The following is a 26,549-nucleotide window of genomic DNA, read 5'->3' as shown; positions in this document are numbered from 1 at the left end:
ATCATCTTGGGACGGCACGTGCGTGGTGTCCAGGGGATCAGGCCCAGCCAGCAAGGGTTTATGAAAGGCAGGTCATGCTTGACCAACCTCATCTCTTTCTACAACTGTCTCTCACAATATTCTTCTGGGGAAACTGGCTGCTGCTGGCCTGGACAGGTATACCCTTCTTTGGCTAGAGGGCCGTGCCCAGCAGGTAGTAGTTAATGGAGTTAAGTCCAGCTGGCGACCCGTTACGAGTGGTGTCCCCCAGGGGTTGGTACTGGGGCCCATCTTGTTTAATATCTTTATTGATGACCTAGATGAGGGGATTGAGTGCACCCTCAGTAAGTTTGCAAATGACACCAAGCTAGGAGGTAGTGTCAATCTGGCTGCAGTAGGGGGGCCCTTCAGAGGGATTCTGGATAGGCTGGATCGCTGGGCTGAGGTGAATGGGATGAGGTTCAACAAGACCTCAAGTACTGGGTCCTGCACTTTGGCCACAATAATCCCATGCAGTGCTATAGGCTTGGGGCTGAGTGGCTGGATGACTGTGAAGAGGGAAGGGACCTGGGGGTGCTGGCTGATGCTCGGCTGAACATGAGCCAGCAGTGTGCCCAGGTGGCCAAGAGGGCCAATGCCGTCCTGGCCTGCATTAGAAATAATCTGGCCAGCAGGAGCAGGAAGGTGATCATCACCCTGTACTTAGCACTGGTAAGGCTGCGCCTTGAGTATTGTGTTCAGTTTTGGGCCCCTCACTACAAGAAAGACATTGAGGCTCTGGAGTGTATCCAGAGAAGGGCAACGAAACTGGTGAGGGGTCTGGAGCACAAATCCTATGAGGAGCAGCTGAGGGAGCTGGGATTGTTCTGTCTGGAGAAGAGGATGCTCAGAGGAGACCTCATTGCACTCTACAACTTCCTGAAGGGAGGTTGTGGTGAGGAGGGGTTTGGCCTCTTCTCCCAGGCGACAAACAGGACCCAAAGAAATGGCCACAAGTTGTACTAGAGAAGGTTTAGGTTAGCCATAAGGAAAAACTTTTTCTCTCAGAGAGAGGCCAGGCACTGGAATGGCTGCCCAGGGAGGTGGTGGAGTCGCCGTCCCTGGCAGTGTTCAAGAGGCATCTGGATAAGCTGCAAGATATGGGTTAGTGCTTGTGGTAGCAGTGGTAATGGGAGGGCGGTTGGACCTTGCAGGTCGTTTCCAACCTTGTGATTCTATGGAAGGAGGCTGTGTGCTTCTGTCCTGAGCTGAAGTGCTAATGTAATAATATCTTACTGGTGAGCAGAAGGAGTGAGCTTTAAGAGCTCAGTGTGGCACAGAGTTCTTCATGACTTTTGCTTGAGGTTTCTTCCTCACTGTATACTTTTAGTCTTCCCTTTGCAATTTGTCTGAAATACAGCTGAGTACATCACAGCACCACAGGTAGACCAATCTATCTGTAGCCTGCATAAAATGCTGGCTAAGAGTTTTGTCCACGTTAAGAGGAAGATGAAGCTCACCACCAGCCTTGTACCACTAATATGAATGCAAGACTGATGCCATCTCTCAAGCAATGCCTAGTCCCGAATTCAGAACCCTAAGCATTTCCTGTCCTGGGAAACAGTGGTGGTAATGTATAATGTTTACCGAGTGGTATCTTTCTGCTTCAGGAATGGTAGTGCCATCAGCCTCTCTGCGCCTCCCATCACAGCGCTGATTACTCCAGAGCCTGTACGTCACTGCCGAATCCCTGACCTGCCATTAGACGGGAGCCTTCTCTTCGAATTCCTGTTCTTCATCTACCTACTGGTAGCCCTCTTCATTCAGTACATCAACATCTACAAGACTGTCTGGTGGTACCCGTACAATCACCCTGCTTCCTGTACCTCACTGGTGAGTTCCCCAGCAAGTACCATCGCTTGTGCTTTGGCATTACACAGCTTCTTGTCGTGCTTCTTCTGGTCAGAATTCATCAAGCCTTTGACATAAGGGGATGAAGGGGACTTCAGTTACACCTCCATCAACCAGACTCATGTCATCCCTCATTTTATGGGATGGGGGGGAGTTACATGGAATGTCAGGGAGAAAGGTTCTTCAGTGAAGCAGGGTTTCTTCACTGGAAGTTTCTGCAGGCACTTGTATGGCCTCGGTAGCCACTACGTTTTTGAAATGGAGTTGAGTCTCCAGGAGCCTTCTGCCTCCTGCTGTGAGTGCCTCTTCCCCATGGAAATGACAGGCCCTGAGAGCAGGGATGATGGAGGTTTTTGTTAGTATCTCACAGCAGATCAGCAGCAGGGGAGTTGAGGAGGGAGTCAGATTCTCAGCCAGTGTAAACCTTTCAGTCTCCTTAGTTTTGTTATTTTTTTTTTCCTGTCTGAATGACTTATACCTGAGTCAGCAAACCCTGACTGTGTAAATCTAACTTCTGAAATGGTCCTTAATTCGTGTGGTCTTCTTGCATTGAAATATGAGGTAGTTCCTTAGTTAGCTGTGCAGACAGGTGGTGCTGGTGCTCCAGTTCTCCAGATGTTAGTTTCAAATTCACCTATGTGATGTTGGACACAGCTTTCATTGAAGAGAAGGCATTCCATTTTACTTTTCCTACCTGAAAACATTTTATGGACCTATATCTATTCCCATAAGGCAAGCATTCTCACATACCCAAAATTTCCTTCCGAGACAGTGCTATTCAGAGTCAGCTAACTCTTCTAGCCAGAACACATTTGATGATTTCACTGAAAAACTGTAAGGATTCCAAGAGCTATAGCTAATTTGATGCAGCCAAAATCAATATTAATACACATCTATGGCCAATGCAGATGACACTTCTTACATAACTTGGATTATCAGAGAGCACTGGTGGTCACTACAGCCTGTTTCTGAGACGAAGGGCTAAAGTGAGCTGGTCTGCAGAACTCTGGGTTTGGCTGCCATTGCTGTGGTTGATTGGTGGCTTTTCCCAGGAGAACTTGCAGGCTGTTCTCCACAGTAGCATCATGGTCCTAAAGCTCTCTTTGACCCTCAAAACACCTGTTTTCGTGTGAATTTTTTTTTTTTTCCTTATGTGGGGAAGACCTTACCTCTGAAGACATTCCTGTGTTACTTGTTTTTCTCCCTTCTCCCATGTTCCTAATAGGGAGATTAGGGGCATGCCTGTCTAAGGTACAAATGTTTTCAGCAGCCAGCTTTCCAGTCCCCACCCCAGCTGGATGGTTTCAGAGTGCCTTCCCCTGGTGAAGAATCTTTTCTCTTTCCTTCTTCAGAATTTCCACCTTATTGACTACCACCTGGCGGCGTTCATCACAGTGATGCTGGCGCGGAGGCTGGTGTGGGCCCTCATCTCTGAGGTAATGTTCCCACTGTTCCCTCTCCTGCCTGTAGTACTGACTGCAGAGCAGGACAGCCTTAGAAAGTTCAGAAAACTGGAGAGCTGGAGCATTTCTTCCTCTAGAAGAAGTCTGACTGTGAAAGTCCTAAGATTTTGAGGATGCCCTGCTATCATGGAACCTTTATCCTTGAAACCACTTGTGTCCTGCACTACTGCATAGCCCTGTTGCTTTTCAGCTAAAAGGAGATGAAATGATCCCACTGGCCTCTGTATCCCTGCAGGCACAATACCGTAGCTTACTATCTCATGCCAGAGAAGTGGCTGAGAGAATTGCAAGTCGAGTAGCAGAATGGCAAATAGGTTAGTTAAGACTGGAAGTGAACAGGAGATCAAAGGGAAGCATCAGAAGGAGGACATCTGAGTACACTAAAGTGAAATAGGATTAGCAGGCAGAACTGCTCTTCCTCTCCTGGTTACTCAGTAACCCTGAGGATCTAGTTATGTGAGCTTAGATCTTGAGACCCTCTCTGTGTTTGTGAGAGCAGATTCTGGCCGAGTATGTGTTTGATAAAGGTTATTTTGAGGAAAATGGTAGCTTATCCACTGAAACAATTAATACAACTCCAGACTAAGTTTGTTTTAAAAACAAAATCCCAACGGTTAGGAGTTGTTGAATAGGTGAACAGAGAAGGTGGGATCTTAGAAGTTTTCATCTCTGATTTGTGTCATTGTCATTTATGTTCCCATTCTCCATAAAGCCTCCCAGAGACTGAAATTTCTGCTTTGAAACCTTCTAAGCAAGTTCTTGAACATGCCATTGGTTATAATCATAGAATCATAGAATGGCCTGGGTTGAAAAAGGACCACAATGATCACCTAGTTTCAACCCCTGTGCTATGTGCAGGGTCACCAACCACCAGACCAGGCTGCCCAGAGCCACATCCAGCCTGGCCTTGAATCCTCCAGGAACGGGGCATCCACAGCCTTCTTGGGCAACCTGTTCCAGTGTGGCACCACCCTCTGTGTGAAAAACTTCCTCCTAATGTCTAACCTGAACCTCCCCTGTCTCAGTTTAAAACTGTTGCCCCTTGTCCTACCACTATCAACTTTTGTAAATAGTCATTCCCCCTCCTGTTTATATGCTCCCTTCCATAAGAATCTTTGCCATCTCCTGTTTGAAGACGGGCAAGCTGTTTTGCTGCCCTTTTGAAGATGATTTCTGCTCTTTAGACTGTAGTCTGGTATACCCAATAGAGATGAATGGTGGAAATCCTAATGGATTGCATATGTGCACCATCTTCTCTTCCCTCAACAGAGAACAATAATATCTGCTTCTTTAGGAAAATGAATGCTGAAATGTGATCTTTGCTAAAGAAATAGCAAGAGGAAATGCTTTCCAGGCTATGCTGGAATATCATCAGAGCATTAAAAGACTTGAGTGAAAATGCTTTTTACTTTGCAGCTCTGATTTTTTTTTAAGGGCCCTATTTTAGTCATACCCTAGAACTTGTGCTTATTCATGAATCTTCTGGATTCTCCTTTTCTTCTGGAAGGAAGAGGGCAGCCATCCCTCTTACAGTGCACTTCCTAGACCCTCTCACTGCTCTTCCTCTAGAGGAACCTGCTTGTCTTGAGCACCAGTGAGGTAGGGCTGCTGAACGTATCTTCTCTATTTGTAGGCCTCTCAGGTGGGTGCAACGTCAGTGATTCACTACATGGTGCGCCTGGTGCTACTCACCCTCTGTGGCTGGGTGCTCTGCTGGACTCTAGTCAACCTCTTCCGCAGCCATTCCGTTCTCAATCTTCTCTTCTTAGGCTACCCGTGAGTAATGATACTTTGTAATTTCAGGGCAGAGGGAGCATAGCTGCCTAGGGGTTATCCGCTATGGGAATCAGAGCTGCTGGCTGTAATCTGTCCCTAAAACACAGGCAGACAAAAATGTCATCTTACGAATAAAGGGGAAGTAGAAGAAGATGATGTGGGGAGGAGCCCTGACCCTATGAAGCAAATTGTCTGCAGCTATTTGCATGACAGGCCTTTGCTGCAGCTGACAACCGAGCCATTGAGATCACTTGTTCCATGAGTGGGATTTAAAGAATATTTTAAGCACAGTTTTTTGAGTTAGGCGTTTGCTCATGTGGTGTCCTTCTTGAAAGTGGCCCCTGCTTCTTTTTGGGATGTCTGTCATCTCAGCCCTTCTTTCTTCTTTTCCCACAGGTTTGGTGTTTATGTTCCTCTGTGCTGCTTCCACCAGGACAGCAGAGCACAGCCCTTGCCTGCGGACTGTGGTTACTTGGTACAGGATCAAATGGTGGAAGATGGGGCTTCAGCTGTCAGCAGCCTGGTCAAACCCAAAGATTTCCTCTCGCTCCTGTGGGAATCCTTGAGAGAACAGTTCAATAATCCTACATCTATCCCTACCCACAGCTGCCCCCTCTCCCCAGATCTCATCCGCAATGAAGTGGAGTGCCTAAAAGCAGACTTCAACCGCAGGATCAAGGAAGTTCTCTTCAACTCTCTCTTCAGTGCCTACTACGTGGCCTTCCTGCCACTGTGTTTTGTCAAGGTAGCTCTTGTTTGGTTCTCCTGCGCCCCTGTCTGCCGCCTCCTTCTGAATGTTGTGTGAATTGCTGCCGGGCCAGATTCTTGGTTAATTCCCCTTTTCTCTGTCTCCCCTTTGGCAGCCCGGATAGCGGAGCATGGCTGCATCCGGAGTGCACTAGTACTGCTCCTGGTTGGCGGATAGGTATTGCCATAAATGTGATGCACCTCTAGTCCCATCACCCCACTTACTAACTCCCCTTCTCCCACCCCCTGCCCTAGGCAGATGGATAGCGGCGTTCTTTGTAGAAAAGGGCACTTGTTGTTACCTGTCTCAGATCCAACATCGGCCTGGGTTTTGAGTGCTTGGATCAGAGGCTTTGGTGTTCAGCCTGTTAGAAAGCAGAGCCAACTAGAACGTTTGGGAGCCTAAATTCCAGAACCCCGTGTCAGCGTGGGGGTTGTATTTATTGTCGTTTTCTAATTTGTATGAGCTCCAGTTGGTGTAATGAAACGGGCAGGGCTCCACAATCCATGTAGCAGTCCTGGTGCAACTGGTGCTCCTGAAGCGGTTCTGTGGCAAGCAGACCCTCCTGTCATCTGCTGCTAGAGGAGGAGATGCACCAGCTGCAGCATCACGCCCCTGCCCTTTCTCCTTCAGGTCAAGGAGAAGGGAGCCTTGAGTGTTTCCTAGCTGTAACCCTCTGAAATCACTGGTCCAAAAGCGCATGCCTGTAATGTGTGGTGTGGGTCTGCTGGATGCACATGCAGTACGTCCCTTGTCATTCCCTCCTCTGCTGAGTGACAGCGGTGCCAAGCTCTTGTCCGGTCTCTTTGCAGAGCACGCAGTACTACGACATGCGCTGGTCTTGTGAGCACCTCATCATGGTGTGGATCAATGCCTTTGTCATGCTCACCACTCAGCTGCTGCCTCCCAAGTACTGTGACCTGCTCCACAGATCGGCTGCCCACCTTGGCAAGTGGCAGAAACTAGAACATGGCTCCTACAGCAATGCTCCACAGCATATGTGAGTGTGGGGATGGGGAGGGCTTGGCCTGCCAACAAGGGGCTGATGAGACATTCTGGTGGATGAGCACTGCTGATACTTGCTTATCTACTGAGGAAGCTTCTACACTCCTCACAGTGTCACAGGTAGTAGATGCAACTCTGATCTTTCTGTTCCCACGAAACAGAAGTGACTGCTCTAGAAAGCTGTCCAAAAGCTTCTCTGGTCAAGTGCTGGTTTCTTCTCAGAGACAAACACTCTTGGCCGCTAGAGCAGTCACATGGGGGCAAGGGTGGCCCCACCAGCATACTGGGCTAGGTTCTTGCATAGGGAGCCATTTCTTCACGTTGCCCATGCAGAGTCCTGGTGAGCTTGTGAGCTCCTTGCCTCTGCGTTTTTCGAGTGGGAGTGGGGATACATCCTTATCACAGAGGCTTTGGTATTTTTCAAGACGCAGTCCATTCCTGTGAACCCATGTTTAGTGAGTTGAGTGCATCCTCTCTCTTGCTTCCCTTCATGCTAACGCTCTGGCATTCTTTTCCCACAGCTGGTCAGAAAACACAATATGGCCACAAGGAGTACTGGTGCGACGAAGCCGATGCCTGTATAAAGCAGTTGGGCCTTATAATGTAGCAGTGCCTTCCGACGTGTCCCACGCCCGCTTTTATGCAAGTATTTCTTTTCTTGTTGGGTCACAGCTGTGGAAGGGAGGAGAGGCTTAAACCTAGCAGCTGCAGCAGAGCAGGTTGTGTGGAACAGTGTGATGCTGGGCAGCAGTCTGTTGGTTCTAAGCAAAAGGCCTATTCTTAGCAGCAGGGTTTTCCCATCCCAGTATTACTCAAATGTTTGGTCAAGACAGAAGTAATGGCTGCCTTGTCGGTGTTTTCTCATGTGATGCAGCTCATCAGATGTTACTATATTTATAAGAGGACTGTAGCTAACAGAACACATCTTCTAGTAAAATGAGAAGGCATGTCAGCTGGCCTGTTGGTTACTTTACCAGTCCTCCTTTCAAGGAAAATGACATTTTTTCATGCCTTGTTTCTTATGCTGCTTTCCTTGCATAGCAGCTAGCAGTGACTGGAACACAAACACTTCTGCCCAGCTCAGTGGCACTGGACAGAACTATGCACGCACCTCTCCCCACTTTAACATGGCAAAAAATGATAAACTGCTTTTTACCTCCACAGTTCCTTTTCCACCGTCCATTACGGCTGCTCAACCTGCTGATTCTCATCGAAGGCAGCGTGGTCTGCTACCAGCTCTATTCACTGCTGCGTTCAGAGAAGTGGAACCATACCCTCTCCATGGCCCTCATCCTTTTCTGCAATTATTATGTCTTATTTAAGCTCCTCCGGGACCGGATAGTATTAGGCAGGGCATATTCCTATCCACTTAACAACTATGGACTCAAGGCACACTAGGCCTGCCAAATGTGTACCCCTTCCCCTCCTCTACCCACAGGGTAGGGAGGGAACCTCAGAAAAAAATATTTTCGTACAGTTCTATTTTTTTTCTTGCGGCGTTTATAAATATTTAAAATATTTTATATTTTGTATACTGTTGTTTTTGTGGGGTGGGAAGGGAACCAGTGGCAATTAAATGTCGCTTTATAAACAAGGTGTTATTTTATATATATATATATAAAAAAAAAACAGCTCAGTGTGTATATACCGTATATCTATACCCATACATATATCTATGTGAAGCAACAGGATTGTGTGTGTGGTCACTGTGTCTGCTTTGCTCACACAATTGCCTCATTGTGGCACACTGTGGGGATAGAATTGCTGTTCATTAGGAACTGGTCTTCTCTAAAACACAAGTGAGTGAAGAGCCAGGGAAAAATAAAATGGGGCTTTCACCAGTATGGGCAGTTCATCTGGAAGCCTCAGCACCTGGGAAGAAGATAGGCACTGGAAGTGCACTGCTGCTATATCAATTTAGGGAAGGGGAAGAAGCAGTGTGCTGAACAGCAGAGTATGTTGCTGTTGATCAGCAAAAGCTTTCAGTTCCCTTTCCAAGGCTAGCAGCATACAAGTATGTATTCTGAGTAAACCCTTCTTTGCTTTAGCCCCTCTTCCTCTTCATAGCAACTTGAGGTTGCCAACTCCACCCAGAGAACGAACTAAATCTTGAAATAATTTTAAGGCAGTGTATCACTTAAAAAGGATTTGAAATAGCCTAACCTCTAAAGATGGTATCACTTTCATATTGCCATCTCTACTACCTTGAGTAATTGCACTAAATTAGAGCGTATTCCTTCAATCAGAGGTGTTCCTGAAGAAATTGATTCTTGTCAGACTTACCAGCTCTCCTACTGCCATACAGTGCATTTTGGCAATGTTTTAGCTATTTCAAGTATTTAAGAAGTTACTAACAGTAGAGGAAATATTTTTAATAATCTGTTCTTCATAAAGTTGAACTACAGTAGAATCTAATGAAGTAACATTTATGGCAGTATCACGAAGGACTTGAAGATGAAAGACATGATATCAACCATCATTAACTAACTGTGGATGCTAGCAGCAGCTGATCTTGATGCTTTAACTCAAGTATTTATGAAGAGGGTAATACAGCATTCTTCCATTCAGACGCTATCTGACTGGAACCTTTAAGCATTAGTAAAGTGCTACCTCTGTTTTAAGAGTGGATATGTATAATTAAAAACAAAACCAACTGTACTGAATTCGGGAAAAACTGCAGCTACTTTCTGTTCCTTCTTTCCTTCCAAACTAAGTAAGAATTCAATATTTCATTCCCATCTCTAAGACAGCTTCTCCCACAGCCAAATCAGGAGCCCAATTTCTCTTTGATAGTTGGTGAGGTGGGAAACAAGATATATCTAAGCGTTAACCATAAGCCAACTAAAGCTCATCATTTAGGTTCATTTTGGAATACTCTTAGGTCTTCTCCAATCTCTGATGTGGCCACAGTGGTGCAAGCAAGACACGAGATGGGAACTTTCACTGAAACACTAGTGTGGCTTTAGGGCCTGCTCCTGTACAAGTAGAGCCTTCTCCAGCTGTTCTTGCTGTGATGTCATACTTTATATAACACAACCTCATCTTTTTCTACCTTGATTACTTCCAGAAGTACATGTGACAAAAGGAGGTTGGCTCTGTGCTGCACTGTGGCTTCATGCAACTCGTTTCCTGCACCCAAGGTCTACTCTTGTGGCAGCTCAGTAACACTTCCGCTTTTAGTACCACACAAATTGCTCAAATACAGCTGGCTCTTGCAGAGCTATTTTATGGCATTACCAGGTAGCGTCTTCCGCTGGGACTCCTATATGGTAGAAGGCTTATTGCTTAGGCAACTAGTGGGAGAGAAGAGGCTCTCAAAGCTCAGGGAATGCAGACGTTTGCCAACAGTGCAACAGAGGGCCAAAACCCCCAAACAAAGGCTTCAGGTCACAGAATTGATGAACGGTCATGCTCTGAGTTTTCCTCCCCTTGCATGTAAGGTTGTAGGTGGGTAAGACTGCTCATGCAGTGAATACACTCATTCTCTGCACAGGTCAGACTGACTTTACACTGTTTGCAGCACGAGGGAGAAAAACAATAACATTTCCATACCTACATGCCTTCCATTTTGCCATGAGGGACTATCTTAACTAAGGGGCTTATCACACTCTTCCGTTAGTACAGATGTGTTAGGATCTTCCTTCTTCCACAGGAGTTAGGCATGCTATTTTAAGGGAAACTGCCCCATTTTCTCTCAAAACGGTACCTTTGTTTAATTCAACAGCAGGAGGAGTTTTGTGAGAGGTTTAAGGTTTAGAGACTGTGGCTTTCCACACACAGCCACGTAGCCGCAGCTGTCTCCCATCTTTACATGGAACCCTGATGTGGAAAAAGGTTGCAGAAGATACTTGCAGGTTCCCCTGTTGGCAGAAACACAGTGAGGAACAAGCTAGTACAGTTGGTCTCCTCACTATGAGCTGGACCATCCAAGAATGAACAGAGAGCAGAATTGATGTCTGCTCAACAACAACGCCTGCTTTTAACAGTCTTCTTCCTCATTTCTCCCATGGGTCTGCTGCTAACCTCATTCAGTTAAACATTGAAAACAAATCCACTCTAGTATTTGGCCAGGTCAGACAAGGAGAAAAAGAACACTCGTTCCCCATCTTAATCATTCCATCATGCAAGGATGTCGTAATGAATGGTTGGTTTTTTGGTCTGGTGACGAAACTGCTCTAGCTTCAGGCCAATCCTCAGAAGAACAGCTTCATCCCACCACTTTGCCATGACCTGCAAGAAGAGGGAGACAGAAAAAAGAAGAAGAAGAAAAAAAAAAAGTAGTATCATCACATACAGTGATTAAAGCCCAGGAAAACATGGCCAAAATTATTTCCCAGCAGCGCCAAGACGACACATGCTTCTCCCTTTTATTCTAGCAAGTATGGCACTGCTCTGTTTGGGAAAAAGGGAGCTCGGTGACTTTATTAAAACATGGTACTTCCAATTACATCAGACCTATTTTCAGAGGGAAAAGAGCAAGAAAGAAATTACCAAACTCAGACATAAGGAAAAGAAAGAGCAGCGAAAAATAATGGGTACTGATTGCAGTGGACAAGGAGAAACCTATCTCCAGATGTCTGAAGAGTCCACCTGGCATTCAGAAGTGAGTTACTCTTTGAGGCAAACCTCCTCACCCAGAAGTTAAAAATTCCTTAATAGTATCTGGCAACTCCTCAATTGTGCTGGCACCAAGAACTTGGTTAAAGGGGTTCAGGGCAGAGCCAGCTGTGGATTTTGTGACCCAGCATTCACAATAGCCACTGCTTACCTGGAAGCCAATTGGAAGCCCAGCAGTAGAATAACCGATAGGAACGACGAGGCCTGGAATCCCAGTGAAGTTACCAAGCTGCATGAACCTGGGGGAAAAGCTGTCATCAGCACTCCTGCCCTGGGGCAGAAGCAAAGTCAGCCTATTCTGGGGAGAAGCAGCTAGGATTGATCTTCCCTTACTCTACAGTCTGAACTCCTTGAGTTTGTACACCTAGTCCACAGCTGTTGCCAAATTTTTTGTTTGCAAAGTGCAAGCAGCAAATCTTCTTACCTCATAGACCTCATTGTGAATGAAATATTGCTGCTGCCAGTCAGAAGGTCAGATTCGTGGATTCTCGGGGCAGTGGAAGCAACAGCTGTTGAGGAATCAGAATGGTTGAGGTTGGAGGGGAACTCTAGAAGCCATCTTGTCCAACCCTCCAGCTCAAGGAGGGTCAGCATTGAGGATGAAGGTTCTACAGCTTTACTGGTCAACCTAATCTGGTGCTTAAAGAGCAAAGAAAGAGTCAGTCTGCAGGCAGTCACCAAGAAACAGTTCAGTTCCTTAATGCCATTTTTCATCTAAATTCCTCATGCAAGCTCCTTCCCCCTCCCCAGAACATAATCAAGTCACTGGGACTTATGAATTGAGCAGTTTTCTATTTCTATGTATGTAGGTAGACGTCTCGTCTCTTCTGTGTAACTGCTGACTCTGCACCTTCAGTTCCAAAAACCAAAAGGGAGTTTTGTGACTGCCTTACATACAGGCAGCAAGTATAGAAATACACAGCAGTCATTCTAACCAGGCCTCGTTTTCTTTCAGAGCTGCAAGGCACGACAAAGTCCTTGCACAAAAGTGACACTCTTTAAACTGGAGAGGAAGAGCTAATGGAGTGACTGTTCTCGACGGGAAGCAGCCCTTTGGCTAAGACTGCCAGTACCTGGTGTAAGTATGCAGTTCACACTGGTGAAGATCTCTCGCAAAAACCTCATGCTGCGAGTTCTCTGTCGATTTGCCTGCAAGCAGAGAGATTACTGTCTGACTAGGCTGTCTTGGTTCACGAGGCTCATCTCCAAAGGCAACTGCCTCTGCCCGTGTGAGCTCATGTCTTTGCAATAAAACAAACAAACAAACAAAAAAAAACAACCACTATTGCTGTGTTTTGGAATCAACATGCAGTACGTCAGCCCAGATGTCACATTCTCTGCACTACCCCACCATTTTGCCCACCTTCTCTGCAAAATCATTTCCTTTTTTCCCCACAGCTGAGTGTTGTCTTCCCATGTGTACGGAGAGCTTAAGAGAAATGTCTATCCCACTTCTGCAATTTCATTGCCTCCCCTTCAGCCTTCACCACAGTATATTCTCACCGTAATATAATCCAGAGCGGTGAACTGGGAACCCAAAGCCAGGCTAGCCCGAGTCTCCAAATTCTGAAAGAGAAAATAGTCTCAGCTCTCCTTGCACCAGGCTTGTTAATCATATATTCTAGCCTTAGGTAAGCAGCTTCCTGACTCTCTTTCTCCCCACCTTTCCCACCTCCATCCTGCCATCAAGCTTAAGTGTCTCCCTAGGAGCTGTAGTTCAGACCTCTGCATGCTTTAATAGCCTTCCATGCTGACTGGAAGAGTCTCACCTCGCACGTAACACTTTGAAGGGACTCAGGTGTGCTCAGTCAACAACAGCAAGAAACTGAGTGCAATAGCCCAGGAGTTCTCTTCCAGGTCTACTCTCTGATATCAGAAGTCATCCAGCAGGTGGTTTTTCATTGAGAAAGCAGGAGGGCCCCAGGTTTCTCAACAGTGCAAGACACCCGTTCTGCATCTGCCATGACAACTACTGCCACTGATCCAAGCTGCTGTTACTTACCATCTCCTGGAAATGTTTGTTGAAGTCAGGCTGCAGGAAGTCCCTCATCTCACTGAGAATGCAGATAGCATGGGCTATTTTCACTTCCTCCATCTCTGGAAGAGATACTTCAACCACGCTCGCTCCCAAATTCTGCAGGTACTCCATAGCTGAGTGCAGAACAGGTAACACACAGACAGCATCTGTGAGTTTCCTCCCCAAAACTTCACTGAATGGCTGAGAAAACACTTCCCCTTGTAAAGTCAGAGACCTCATTTGCCATTACAAGGCAAGATCTTTAGTGCATAATGCAGCATGCAGACTGCTGCCACCTCTTCTCATAGGTAAAAATCTTAGGCCCAATTAGATCTCAGTGCTCCAACAGGGCAGAGGTAGAGGCTTATGAACAGATTCTAAAATTACCAATTACATTTTGGGCAAGTTCACCTTCTCCCTTTAGCCTTCAGTTAACCCAGACAGTAAAGGTGGTTCTGATAATGCTTTGCTGAGAACGTGATATGACTGGCATTCGATCAGCATGAAGCAGCTATTTAGCATCAGGAGAAACCCATTCAAAGCCTCTTCTGAAGTATAATGATAGAAAAAACCTCTGCATACTCAGAGATCAAGTCAACAATACGGGTTCATCAAATCCTGATGCACTTTAACAAGGTCAAACACCAGGACTTTGCTAAAAAGTGAATCTTCTGCGGATTAAAAAGAACTCTCTTCTTTCTTTGACTCCAGCATCTTCAAAAATACCCACGTTTGTGGTACATCTCTCCTAAGAAAACTCTACACATGTGGAAGCATGAGTTTTAAGAGCTGGAAATAAGGAAGCTGAAGGGAACTCAGGCAAACAAAGCCTGAGTACTGTGAGCTATCTCAGTTCCAATGCACAAGAGGCCATCCATTATGCAAGGCACTGTAGTCTCTCCCCCAACTCACCATGTTCAATTTTGCTCAGTCTAAAATCTCACAAAGCCACCCCAAAGGCAGCATTTTGCTGATTTCAAGGAAATATCAGAGGACTAAATACATCATAAAATCCTAGCTGTCTTCCCCACTGAATATAACCTTGTGAAACAAGTCCCTCCCTTAGAAGTCTTTTACCCTTAAAGCTTGCAGAGTAACTATTACTGTGCACAGATCTGTCTTTATACAGACAGAGGCTTAGCACACTGAACTGTATTCTTCCATTGTAACCTGACAAGCCTGCAACTGCTGAGCTTTTTAACCCTCAGCAGTCAGGAGGGCTTCCCTAGTACAAAGCTACTGCTGTCTGTCCAGTCAGACTTCTTTAAGCATCTGCCTTTAAGGACAGCGGGCCAGTTCTCATTAATGCATCCACGAGAGGAAACACCAAGTGACACTGTGACTTTAGGCAAATTAAGAGACTTGGAAACTTTTGCTCTTTACCTTTCTCACAGACGGACAGGATTTCTGCATCACATGCCTAGAGAACAAGAGGAAAGAACTGAGCAGATTTGGGTAACAACTCTCCTCTTCTTGGCGAGCACACTCACAGAACTTTAGTCCTCAGGTCTTCCTTACTCCTGTCTCTAATGGCAGGGAAACAGCCTCCCTGAACTGCCTTAGGCCATCTGTTTCAAGAGAACAACTTGCAGGGCATTCCCCTATAAAAAAGGAATGGTCTCCTCTTTCAGAGGAGAGGACATTTCTCTACACTGGGGCAAAGTCAAAAACGAACTTATTTTCCTCAAAGGGAAGAAATCCTGGGCATGTCTGTGGAGCTGTATTACAACTGCCAAGCAAACTTGTGACAAGAAACTTGTGACCAATTTCTACATGGGGATGATAAAATACTATTCAGTAAATACACCACTGTAACCAAATAGATATGGTAATTCTCCTCATTTGTTTTTAAACTAATTCCCTTTCGGAATCAATTCAGAAGCATCCCTTACAATAAATACAGTGCTATGAGAAAGCACACTGCCATGAAATGTAGTCGTTACCTTTACTCCTACCTTCAACAGGCTTCTACTCAAAAGGTTGCCTTAGGAAAAGTGGGTGCTTTCACCCTGTATTGCCCTCCAGTTATAGGACTAAGTATAAGAATGATGGAAGGCAAGAGAACACTGAATGCACTGAATTCCTACAAAACTTAATTCTGCAAAGCATCAGGAAGAAAGGGATAGAATAGTCACCTTAAAAAACGTCCAATCCACTCCCAGTTTTAAGCCTTTCAGGTCAGGAGCACACATATCTGACAGGGTTGCTTTGGGTTGCTTTAGTCCTGCAGGGAACAAGCAAGAGTTCCTCTGTTTATCTAGGATGCCCATAGGAAGGCAGAGCACTTGGCTTCAGGGAGGGAGTGGGCTCACCTACCATATGGATAGAGCGGATCTGGCTCAGCAAGAATACTGTAAACAATGGCTGCATCTGCCACTGAGGTACAGATAGGACCTGTAATAGAGACAGTGGTTATGAAAACATGGCAAGGAGTAAATAGCATCCTTCTTCTGTAGGCCCAGATTGCCTCCCCGGTGGCAACAAATAGAGAGGTCCCTGAAAAGGAGTACAAGTTCTCTTACCTACACTGACTGTGGAATAAGAGAGTGGGAGGCTGCCGTGACCGCTGATCCGCCCAAATGTACCTTGAGCAAAAGAAACGGGCAGTTATTTACACACAAGCACTCACTGGTAAGACTCTGGTCCACCCAGATGAGACAGTAAGTAATGCACCCAATCCAGCCACTTTTAGGCCTGCTGTTTCAGAGCTCCAATCTTTCAATACCCTCTTTTGTACAGGCAGAATTGTCAACAGGAAGAAATACCAAGCTCTGCAAGATCTCAATCTCTTCACCAGTGAGGCTTCATGCCTAGCACCAACTGTATTCCGCAAACATTCTTATCAATTTTCTGCCCAGTCACACTTTAGTTATCATTGTTACCTTCCTCAGATGAATTATAATGTGATAATGGAGCTGGCCATGTGTGAAAGATAGTAAAACAGGGTAATGGTTGAGTATCTGGTCCCACAAAGCAACAGAGATCTTTCAGAATGCTAAACCATTCCAAAAAACCAACTTCTCTTCTGAGTGATGATGGCTTCACCTGCTTTGCCACCTACCACACTGTAGACAATGTCCTGTGCACTTCTTACGTCCTTGATCCATTCCCCTTAATGACGTTAATTCTTACTGTAGAAACTGCATTGCTACTTCTTGCACATCTGAGATAAGGGAATGGCTACATGCTGGTTTGATACAAGCCTATTACCACGTCTAATTTACCAGGCACAAATCTGAGCAGCAACCTCTCCATATAATTGGGATAATGGAAATCCATTATAGGTGGAGCTGCTTTGCACTAGCTCACTACAGATACCCAACTACATTGTGAACGTCTCCCAGGAGAGGAAGACAGAAGGAGGATGAGAGGATAGAAAGAAAAGCAGCGTGCAAGTTTTGCTTAGCATTTGATAAACGTACAGAAGTTAGTTTTTCCTCAATGTCTGTTCCATGGTCAGTACTGAGTCTACTGTCACTTTGCCAGTCTTACCCACGTGACTCTCAGAATGCTCTCCTCCAGAGTTTCTCTGGTTGAATTTTAAATAGCAAGAATTAATGGATTCGGCCTGTCTTTGTTTGTGGCACCCTGATACAGTACAGAAGACATACACACCCACCAAGATTAAAGGGCACTACCTTTTAGCCCCACCACACCACAGAACGAAGCAGGAATCCTCACAGAGCCACCTCCATCTGTGCCAATAGCCACTGGGCAGAGACCTACAAAAACAAAATAAGCATTGGTCTGTGATCAGAGACAAATGTTATGCCCCTTTCATTCTACCACCACCTGTAGCCATGATAGCAGACAGAGCTCTCTGTTTATCTAGGACTTCCCTCTCTTCTAACCCCTTCATGAAATCTGAACACCTGATGCTCAGAACTTGCCTCCCACCACCCTCTGGCTCAGTTTAGAAACACCTACCTGCTGCTACAGCTGCTGCTGACCCACTGGAGCTCCCACCTGTGAAATGGTTGGGCTTGTAGGGATTCCTAGGGATCTTGTGGTACCTGAGGCAGACAAACAGTGGTGAAACTTTTCCTAGGAAGCACCAAGTATACTATAGGGAAGAAAAAGATCCAGAAACATAGCTCAGGGATTCAGATCTCTTAGTAGAGAAACACCAGTAAAGAAACCCAGGTAGTGCTACGTCCCTACAAAATGAGAAAGAAAAATAATTCTGCCTCAGAGTGCAATCAATATCATTAGCAGCCTATCCAAAAGGAAGAGATTCAAAGCAACAGAAAAGATGCTGTTCCACCTCTTCTGGTTGTGACTACACTGTTCCATTACTGCATACCACAGTGCATTATGCAATGCCAGAAAAATGGGGCAGTCACTGACCACCAGTTCTTACAGAACCACAAGCAAGTTGGTGTTCCCAGCTCTGCTCTTTATTCCAAACTCTTCAGTGTGACCACAGTCCTGAGGCACCAAGGAGACCTGCCCAGTGGCCGGGTATCCAGCTGGGGCAGCAGACCACACACAGGTCATGCATTTTGTTGTAGCTGTGGGAGAGCCCCACTTCCATCCAGCTGCACATTGATAAAGTGTGGATCTGCAGACAGCTTATAAAGGCTGTGAGAACCACTGCTCTGACAGAGCAGTTCTTAGCCTGCTATAGCTGGAAAATTCACAAAGGTAAAGGAAATTATAGCGAGCTTGTTTTAGTTAGGAAATTAAAACACTAAGTTTCTCCTAAGCTGATTGTACCTTTTCTCATAATTCTTGGCCATCAGCCATTTTTGTGACTGTGCATGAGGACTCTATTGTTTTCCATCATTGTTTCTGTCTATGGTTCATCCTGTAAATATCTATGATTCATACCTTCAAGTCATGTAAGGCCTTGCAAAGCCAACTCTTTACCCAGAATGACTTGGATCCTCTCCTGCCTTTGGTTTCAGGAGTCTTCAGGCTTCCACAGCTACTCTGAACCTCAAATCTTCAGTGCTAGGTTTTCAGATCCATGTGGTTCTCCATGCATGAGGTGTTTCAGTCAGTTTTACTGTTACATGCTTGCCCTACTTTTGTACCCTTCCCTGTCTGGACAGACTTGTAGGTCTTTCTAGAGCCTAAGGCAGAGAGAGAAGGAGGGGATTTTTACCTATTAGGGTTGCAACCGGTTGTTCCAGTCCCTAGTTCATGCATGTTTGAGACCCCAATAATCACAGCTCCAGCCTCTCGCAGCTTCTTGGCCACAGTGGCATCTTCTGTTTCAGGCTCTGTCCCAAGGTACACTGTTCCTACTCGGTGATAGTAGGGTACCTTAGCAAGAAAACACCTCGTTATTCATTATAAAACCCAGAAAGGTGGGCAGGCACTTGTGTGTACTTCATGTGCACGTTTCAGCTCCACAACCAATTCCAGACATTAGGACCCACTGAATTAAGTCAGGACCAGGAAGCCTTGCTCTTCATCTTGTCTTGTGTTGTTTCCTGTTATAAGAGATCCTTAACTCTTCGCTGTTGGGTCATTCTCATATGCAAAGGAGTCCCTTTAACACTACAATATAGAGGGGCAGAGACAAACAGATGGACAGAAAAGTCCATCTCTCTACAGTAGTGTAATTGCTATGCTCACAGGACACAGAACATTCAACCCTGGCCCCACAGCATACAGCTCTATTTTCCACTTTTTGTGGAAGGAGCTGCAGCGTTTCAAAACTGCAGTGCTTTGAAACTGAGATTAGATGGATGCCAAAATACCAGATGGACTCAACTTCAGGGTGTGCTAAGTACTCTCCCCGACAATTAAGCGATAGGTCTCTCCAGAGTCCACAACAGTTTAATGGCACTGCCAGAAATATTCAATAGTTGCCAACTCACAGCCCACCGTGGGTGGAGACCTTCAGTGTAACTTTCATATTTCTGCTATAAGTATATCCTTTGCAGCAATGAGAGATGGAGGCTATGCTAGAATCAGTGCCAGAGAAGCCCAGGCAGTTACACCCACTGCTACAGATGCTTTTATACACACTCATTTCATCAGAAGAGGGACTGCTTCCCACCACCATCCTCTATTCTGCGTGGAATACAGAGATTCGTACAAGATAAGGAAAACGTCTGTCATACTCAAGATCTGTCTTCACTTGGCAAAACTTGTTAATCCTGTTCACTATGCTCATCTACCTCTTATATTACAAATACATGTTTCTGCTGAGGAGATGGCTTTAAAAACTTGTTACAATAAGCTCTCCTGCTTGATCTCTTACAGCATGAGCTGACAGCTAGACAAGGAAACTCACCACTTTGAACTCTTCTTTCAGGCACACTGGGATGCCATCCAGGTAAGACAGGGGACATTTATTCCTGTAACGAGCAGTGGAGGCCTCGGCCATCTACACAGAGGAAGAAAATGTATATGACAGAGTTGAACTGCAAGTCATTACAAGTTTAATAACAGATACCACAAATAGCTTTGCCAGGTTGCTGACAAGCCGAACTATGCAAGTTTTCTTCTTCCACTGTATGATGGTGGGAAAATACTGCCTGGAAGAATCCATGCTGACAGATGCCACATAAGCACAATAATTCTGGTTTAAAAATAGAAAAATAGTTGTCCAGTAGGAAACAAATTGCCCTAATGCTGCCTCTTTTTGCAGGAAAGGAAGCAAACTTTTTGTAGTCCTTTACACAAGAAAGAAGCAAAAGTGTACATATTTTTCTGTGTAATAGATCAGAAGAACCTCTGCCCTTCCTACTGCTTTTGTGGTGGCAGAGGCTCCTTTCCTAACAGACATTACCAGCATTATTTGCTCCTGGTCCCATTGCACTATTGCTCTGAGTGGGGGCGTGGATTTGTCGCAGTCCTCCAGAACAGCAATGATGTTCTTTGCTACTTGAGATGGCGTCAGCTTCCCACTCCTACAGGACAAAAGTTGGGACCTCATTATAAGACCCCCCCCACACCATATCCATGCAATGGGTTTGTCTATCATGTAGCAAGAAGGCAGTTGCAATCACAGTTGTAATCACTAAATGTATGACAATGTGTGTGTGGTGATGATTTCCATGTGATTGCATCAGGACAGGAGACATCCTTCTCTAAAGGAGTACTTGCCTACACAGCACTCTCCCAACCCTCAGAGTAGGGGCAAGAGATAGGAGACTTACCCAGATATTCCTGAAACACTAGGAAAAACAGGGCAGGAAAGCTGACAGCCTTTACAGATTGCCCTCAAGCTTTAGAAAACCTAAGGCTATGAAACTGCCAGTACCGTGCACTAAGAGAAGAGGCCAGATCTGCCTCTGGCTGACACAAAAGCCTAGTTAGAATGGATCTATAACACCACACTGTAGTGCCACCCATTTGCTCCAAGGTCACAGCTCACTGAAAGGGGTGACCCCTGCGAAACACATGACAGGAACATGGCAGGATTTATTTGTGTGCTCCAGATATGGCACACATTCCAAAGGCAGCCACGAGTTACCCAGCAGCCAACAGGTTACAGAACTTTGGAGTCAATGATGTGCTTACAGTTCCTTCTGAGCTGGGCACCTTGACTGGGTAAAAGCAGTCACACTGTTCTTAAGAACACAAGCAGCTGGGGATTTAAGGGACTCTTCAGAGGTCTACAGTACGTGCAACTTGCTCCATCCATATGAACCTTTCTCACTTCCTCACTCATTTGGGCAATCAAGGTATGTAGAAATCTCTCCCAAATAGAGACGGTCAAGACAAATAGTATTTAAATAACCTTGCAGGCTTTTTAAGAGTTATGCAGGCTCCTCGGTTGGCTTTCCTTTGTTATTCTATCTGAGGGAAAGGACTGCAAAGGATGAAGCTAAACAGTGGTACCTTAAGGACAATCCTAACAAGGAGATGCCTGAGAGTTTGTGGAACAGTAGCAGTCCACAGCTGGGGAACAAGAGAAACAAGTTGCTCCCAGGCTATAATTTCACTCACCGGTAACAGTCCAGGTAGTCTTTGATCCCTTTGAAGCTAAACCCATGGCTGGCAGAATCAGGCCTACAAAGAAAGGATTGAAAGGGCAACTTTGAAATGTCAAGGTCACCTCTGTTCAGACCTTCTGTTCAATGCAGGAATTGCTCACTCCCAGGTCATTGTTGGGACTGCAAGCCTAAGCATTTTAGCTCATGCTTATTGCACAAGTTCAACACACAACGTACATTAAGGGTACCACAGCAATAAGTGGTCAGACTTGATACATTTTAGTTGTTTCACATTTCTACTGCAATAAAACAATCCTTAGATTCTTCAAAATTTATTCCAGGTTTATATTTGCTATTCACCACTGGAGCATTACAGAATAGCTGGAATATACCCATAAACCCACTTTCAAGACATCTATCCCAGGTTTGATTCAGTGAAGTACTAAGGCCTGAACAGTAGGCCTTCAACCAAAGTTGACCTCTAGATGAATCTTACAACCCAGAGTTGTAAGATTATCATCAGTATCCAACCATTAGCAAAACATGCATCTTGAACAAAATGTCTCATTAGCAAGAGATGTAGCTTAGATAAAGCATTATGAGAATGTATTAACCCTTCCTTGTTTAGAAGCATAGTGTCAAGGCTTACTAGTACACAAACTTCCCTGGTTTCTCTTTAAGCCCTCGCCAGCCTTGAGGTGGAATCCAAAAAGGGAGAATGAAACCAGATGTTTCCACCTAACTGCCATGTAAATGTGTTTATTCAACAATATAAAAGCTGGACCTTCTTCCAGCGAGGTTGGAGACCTCATCTACAAGTGGACAGTTGCTGGGAAAGGCTCTCCAAATCCTCGCTACAAACAGGGCTCCCCAGCAACTGTGGATCTGGATGACGGTGAAGTATTAAGGCAATTGATGATGTATCTTTCTTAACCACTATAGTTCTTCATCACTGTAGTCAATCTTATGTAGTAACGGTTAGGTGAATTACCACATTCTGTTTTATTCTTGTATCATTTCACCTTTAAACATAAGAGAAGATAAACATGCTTCTTTAAGTTGGTATCTCTGACCTTGGTGCTGACTCTGTCCATTGGCAACACAGCCAGCAGCACATCCAGTGTCTGGTGTGGGATGGGGAAGAGGTGCTATGCAGCACACATGGGAATTCACATCAAACTGCTTAGAAACAAAGTCAGCAGCTCTGACTTTTGACAAATAGATCCATTCCTCATCACAGTAGGATGAATACAGAATGATTAAAACAACTGGCTACAGTTACTATTCCTGTAATGTCCCCATATCATCACCCAACTCAGAGGCCATATCCTGGAGCAGGACAGTGCATGGCATCATCATGCGCTACTCAGGGAAGAAGTTAGATTCAAGTATTCTGCCCTGTAGTACTCAATATACCATTGTTAGAGCTGAGGACATAAGAACCAGAAGGCTGCACTCACCTTGACCAGTGTGTGCAGGAAACATATCCTTCCCTCTACACTGAAGGAATTGAATGATTTCCCTTGCCCTAACTTAAGAACTCAAGCAGGAAGCAGACTTTGTCTTGCTAAAAACTCAGACATATGCAAAGAACCTACTCCCTCAGACACTGGTAAAGCACACAGACATCTTCAGTAACTATTAGACAGACCCACAGCTAAGAACAAAACCACATGGGGAAAGCATTCGTAGCAGTCCTGCTGCCTTCACCTCAGCATCAGATTCTGGATAGAAATGGGATGTCCCAGTAACATTTCACCCCTAATGTGATGGGGTTTAATCATGCACAGGCTCCAATTAAGAAGCTAAACAATCCATTCTCCAAGCAACCTAAGTAACAAAACCTGATTTCTTGTGAACTGTTTGTTTTGTACCTTAGTTTCTTCTCTCCTCCCAGCAATCTCTTTTCTCTTTGAAATACATTGCAGATAAGAAACAGCACACCTGTAAATTCACGTAAGGGATGTATGCATCAAGTAGCCAGCCACTAAGTGTATCTACTCTAATAGTGCAACCAGAGCAAAGCAGTCTGCCTGAAGCTAGCTAGCTAGTTAATACTGCATGTTAACTACTCATAATTTATAAATTACGAAAGGAGAGATCTGACAGCACTATTTGTTTTGTCAAATTCTGTGGTCATGGAAAGAGATTTTAATCCAGATGACTCACAATGACTGTTTCCTCCTAATATCATGGAGTGTGTGTGTGTTCTTTCACTCCACTCTTAACCAACCCGCACTCACCTTGTATCTATCAGCTGCTTGATGATATCCAAAGTGCTTTTAGTCTTAGACTTGTCTTCCGTAACCTCTGCAGCAACCTCTGGGATAAACGTGGGATCTTCATGAATGTCAAGAGAACGCATGAGGGAGAAGTTGTTCAGCCTGCAAGAGAGAGAGAGTGCTGGAAGATGCAAGCTCCTCCATGACTAATTTTTCCATACTGTTCCAAATGAATTTTACCCAAGAACATTTTGTTGTAGCAGTCTGCTCCCACAGCAGGGAGTTGCAACAGTTACAAAATAATCTTTCACACCTTCCTAAAGCCTTGCCGAAGGCAGCACCAAATCTATCCCGCTTGCTTAACAGAGCCTCCCACCTTTCGACATAAAGCCAGCCAGCCTCCATAAATCCAAGCTGGGAAAGAACTGCTGAAAGTTTTCCCATTCACTCTAATCAGATATATCACCCACAGACCAAAAAAGACAGAAAAGGAGAGGAGAAGAGAAGAAAGCAGCATGAGCCATACATTCAAGCACTAAGCCTGCTAAAGCTGGCAACTCTTCAGACTTAATCCATGACCTGCCTCAATACAGTTTGTTTGCAACCAAATGCAATGGGAATTGGATCAGCACAAGTTCAGGGCTTGGAGTAACGCAATGAAGTAAGGAAATCCAGGTCCTATCATAGATGTTAAGAAATGACCTTCTGCATAACAGCTGTGACAGTTGTCTGGGTTTCCTTTACTTAAAAAGCCCATACCCAAAGTAAAAATTCTGGGGAACCACGCATGTTTAATATCCTGCAATCTGCACAGGTGATCACCCAACTGCAGGCAACATATGCATGTCAAGAGTGAGCCTGAGGTTCCTGGCACCTCAGCAGCTTGTAGCACAATGCACACTTGAAAGCTCAGTTTCTGAAGAAAAACATAAGCACGACAGAATGTTATTCATAAATGATGAATTTCTTTTAAAAAGAGCACATTAAAAACTCTGAGCTTTGTGCCTGGTCTCATTTTCCCAATACTACAATTTCACCACTGCTGGTGATGAACACTGCAGATTTTCACATCCACAAGCTTTGAAAGAAAGACTGCTCTTTAGCAAGAGCATCGAAGAGCAAAGAGACAACCTGGTGAATTTAGCTTCTATGAGCCTGCTTGAGTGTGGAAAATGGCTAATTTCCCCTGGTAAAGGGTCATGAAAACCAGAGTAGTTAAAAAAATCTAGTAAGCAAACTGTGAAGTAATCTCACTCTTCACTCATTATGAGACTTCCCTCTTTAAAAAGGTCATTTCAGGTAACTTTTAATACGGAACAATCTTGGAGGAGATAACGCTCCCCTCTTACCTTAGTAAAAGCGGCAGTAACAAGATCTGTCCAAAAGCCTAGAAGAAGGTAAGCAGAAACATTGATTTGCAATAGCTTTGACCAGGGCATCTTTCTCATGAGACAAGGAATGCTAAATACACTCACAATTGCTAGAGTCTCCAAGCACCCTGCAGAGCACGCACTTGTATTTCAGGCCAGAAAACTAATCTGAAATGCTTTTCCCACCTCATGCACATTTATAGAATCATAAAGACTGTATTCTCTTGGCTATCCAACAGGAACATTCATTTTTTCTTCCCTGACAGGTCCAGAAAGCCTGCAGTTGCAGGCTGCAGCACTGTTAAGAGGCATCTACATAGCTCCCACCAGTGCTCAGAGCATTATGCAAACATTGGATAAGGTAGAAGCTTAGTATCATTTAATTTATCTCTGTTAACATCTTTCCAGAAGTAAACTGAGTCAACTTGGAAAAGCATAAGAAATGTAGGTAGCAGGCAGCTGAAATCAGTCTCTGTACACCACAGTTCCCAGTGTAGCAATACCAGCAGTCCCAGGGAGATCATCCTTGTTCTAGCTTGCTATAATAGCCCAAGAATCAACTTCCAAAACACGTGAAAGGAGTGCAGCCCCAGCTCCCAGCACGACTCTGAAGCAAGGCTCCCACTCCTACTTACATGAAGTGATATGTTGCTCCACACATTGTGTAAGAATTAGTTTCTATTTGAAAAGGCATTGCTCCTAACCTACATGTAATGCAACATGCAGAATGAGACTGGGAATCATAGAATCATAAAAGCTGGAAAGACCAATTAGATTATGGAGTACAATCATCAAGTCATGCCCAGGACTGCTCTAGAACATGCTTCTCAGTGTCACATCTACTCTTATCTCCAGGGACAGTGACTCCACCTCCCTGGGCAGCCTGTGCCAATGCCTCGCCACTCTTGCTGATAAGACATTTCCTAATATCCAACCTGAACCTTCCCTGGTGCAACCTGAGACCACTCTCTCTCGTCCTATTGCTGTTAACTGGGAGAAGAAGCTTAAGCCCCTTCACTGCAATCTCCCTTCAGGTAGTTGTAGTGAGCAATAAGGTCTCTCCTGAGCATCCTCTTCTCCAGACTGAACAATCCCATCTCCCTCAGCCACTCCCCAGAAGACTTGCACTCCAGACCCTTCGCCAGCTTTGCTGCCTTTCTCTGAACACACTCTGGGGCCTTGATGTCTTTCTTGCAGCAAGGGGCCCAAAATTGATCACGGTACTTGAGGTGCCACCTCACCAGAGCTGAACATGGGGAACAATCACCTCCCTGCTCCTGCTGGATGCATTGTTTCTGATACCAGCCAGGATGCCATTGGCCTTCTTGACCACCTGGGCATACTGCTGGCTCACGTTCAGTCAAGCACCAACCAACACCCCCAGGTCCTTTACCTCTACATAGCTTTCCAGCCACTCTGTCCCAACCCCTGTGGTTGTGAAGTGCAGGAGCCCAGGCCACCACAGAATGGCATAGGTTGGAGGGGACCTTAAAGATCATTTAGTTATGTCTCCATCCAAGGGGGATGACAGGAAAGGAAATAAGCCCAGGGTCATGCACCAGACACA

The 26,549-nt window shown here is 45.2% G+C and overlaps 2 protein-coding genes across 5 annotated transcripts in view; one reads left to right on the top strand and one right to left on the bottom strand.

Annotated features, from left to right (window-relative positions):
• Nucleotides 1–8,384, top strand: part of TMEM39A (transmembrane protein 39A) — a 21,702-nt gene extending 13,318 nt beyond the window's left edge. For all 3 annotated transcript variants that reach the window (XM_085237089.1, XM_085237082.1, XM_085237096.1), the window contains exons 3-9: nt 1,629–1,851; nt 3,222–3,305; nt 4,966–5,108; nt 5,505–5,853; nt 6,669–6,856; nt 7,383–7,503; nt 8,026–8,384. In XM_085237089.1, the coding sequence (XP_085093215.1) occupies nt 1,629–1,851; nt 3,222–3,305; nt 4,966–5,108; nt 5,505–5,853; nt 6,669–6,856; nt 7,383–7,503; nt 8,026–8,259 (1,342 nt within the window). In that variant the 3' untranslated portion in view covers nt 8,260–8,384. The remainder of the gene's footprint in view (nt 1–1,628; nt 1,852–3,221; nt 3,306–4,965; nt 5,109–5,504; nt 5,854–6,668; nt 6,857–7,382; nt 7,504–8,025) is intronic.
• Nucleotides 8,026–26,549, bottom strand: part of LOC100547402 (uncharacterized) — a 19,355-nt gene continuing 831 nt past the window's right edge. Inside the window, exons 3-20 of one of the 2 annotated variants that reach the window (XM_085237008.1) lie at nt 24,962–24,999; nt 23,634–23,774; nt 21,404–21,466; nt 20,241–20,361; nt 19,743–19,835; nt 18,603–18,763; nt 17,423–17,508; nt 17,134–17,217; nt 16,018–16,080; nt 15,812–15,889; nt 15,631–15,719; nt 14,879–14,915; nt 13,481–13,629; nt 12,982–13,044; nt 12,552–12,627; nt 11,903–11,987; nt 11,630–11,717; nt 8,026–11,091 (exon numbers count right to left, since the gene is read on the bottom strand). In XM_085237008.1, coding sequence (XP_085093134.1) covers nt 10,981–11,091; nt 11,630–11,717; nt 11,903–11,987; nt 12,552–12,627; nt 12,982–13,044; nt 13,481–13,629; nt 14,879–14,915; nt 15,631–15,719; nt 15,812–15,889; nt 16,018–16,080; nt 17,134–17,217; nt 17,423–17,508; nt 18,603–18,763; nt 19,743–19,835; nt 20,241–20,361; nt 21,404–21,466; nt 23,634–23,774; nt 24,962–24,999 — 1,626 coding nt within the window. In that variant the 3' untranslated portion in view covers nt 8,026–10,980. The other variant, XM_085237018.1, reaches the window with a different exon arrangement.

This window comes from Meleagris gallopavo, chromosome 1, assembly GCF_905368555.1.
Source record: "Meleagris gallopavo chromosome 1, MGAL_WU_HG_1.1, whole genome shotgun sequence".
In the NCBI taxonomy this organism is placed as follows: domain Eukaryota; kingdom Metazoa; phylum Chordata; class Aves; order Galliformes; family Phasianidae; genus Meleagris; species Meleagris gallopavo.
This window is presented reverse-complemented; position numbering and strand designations above follow the sequence as displayed.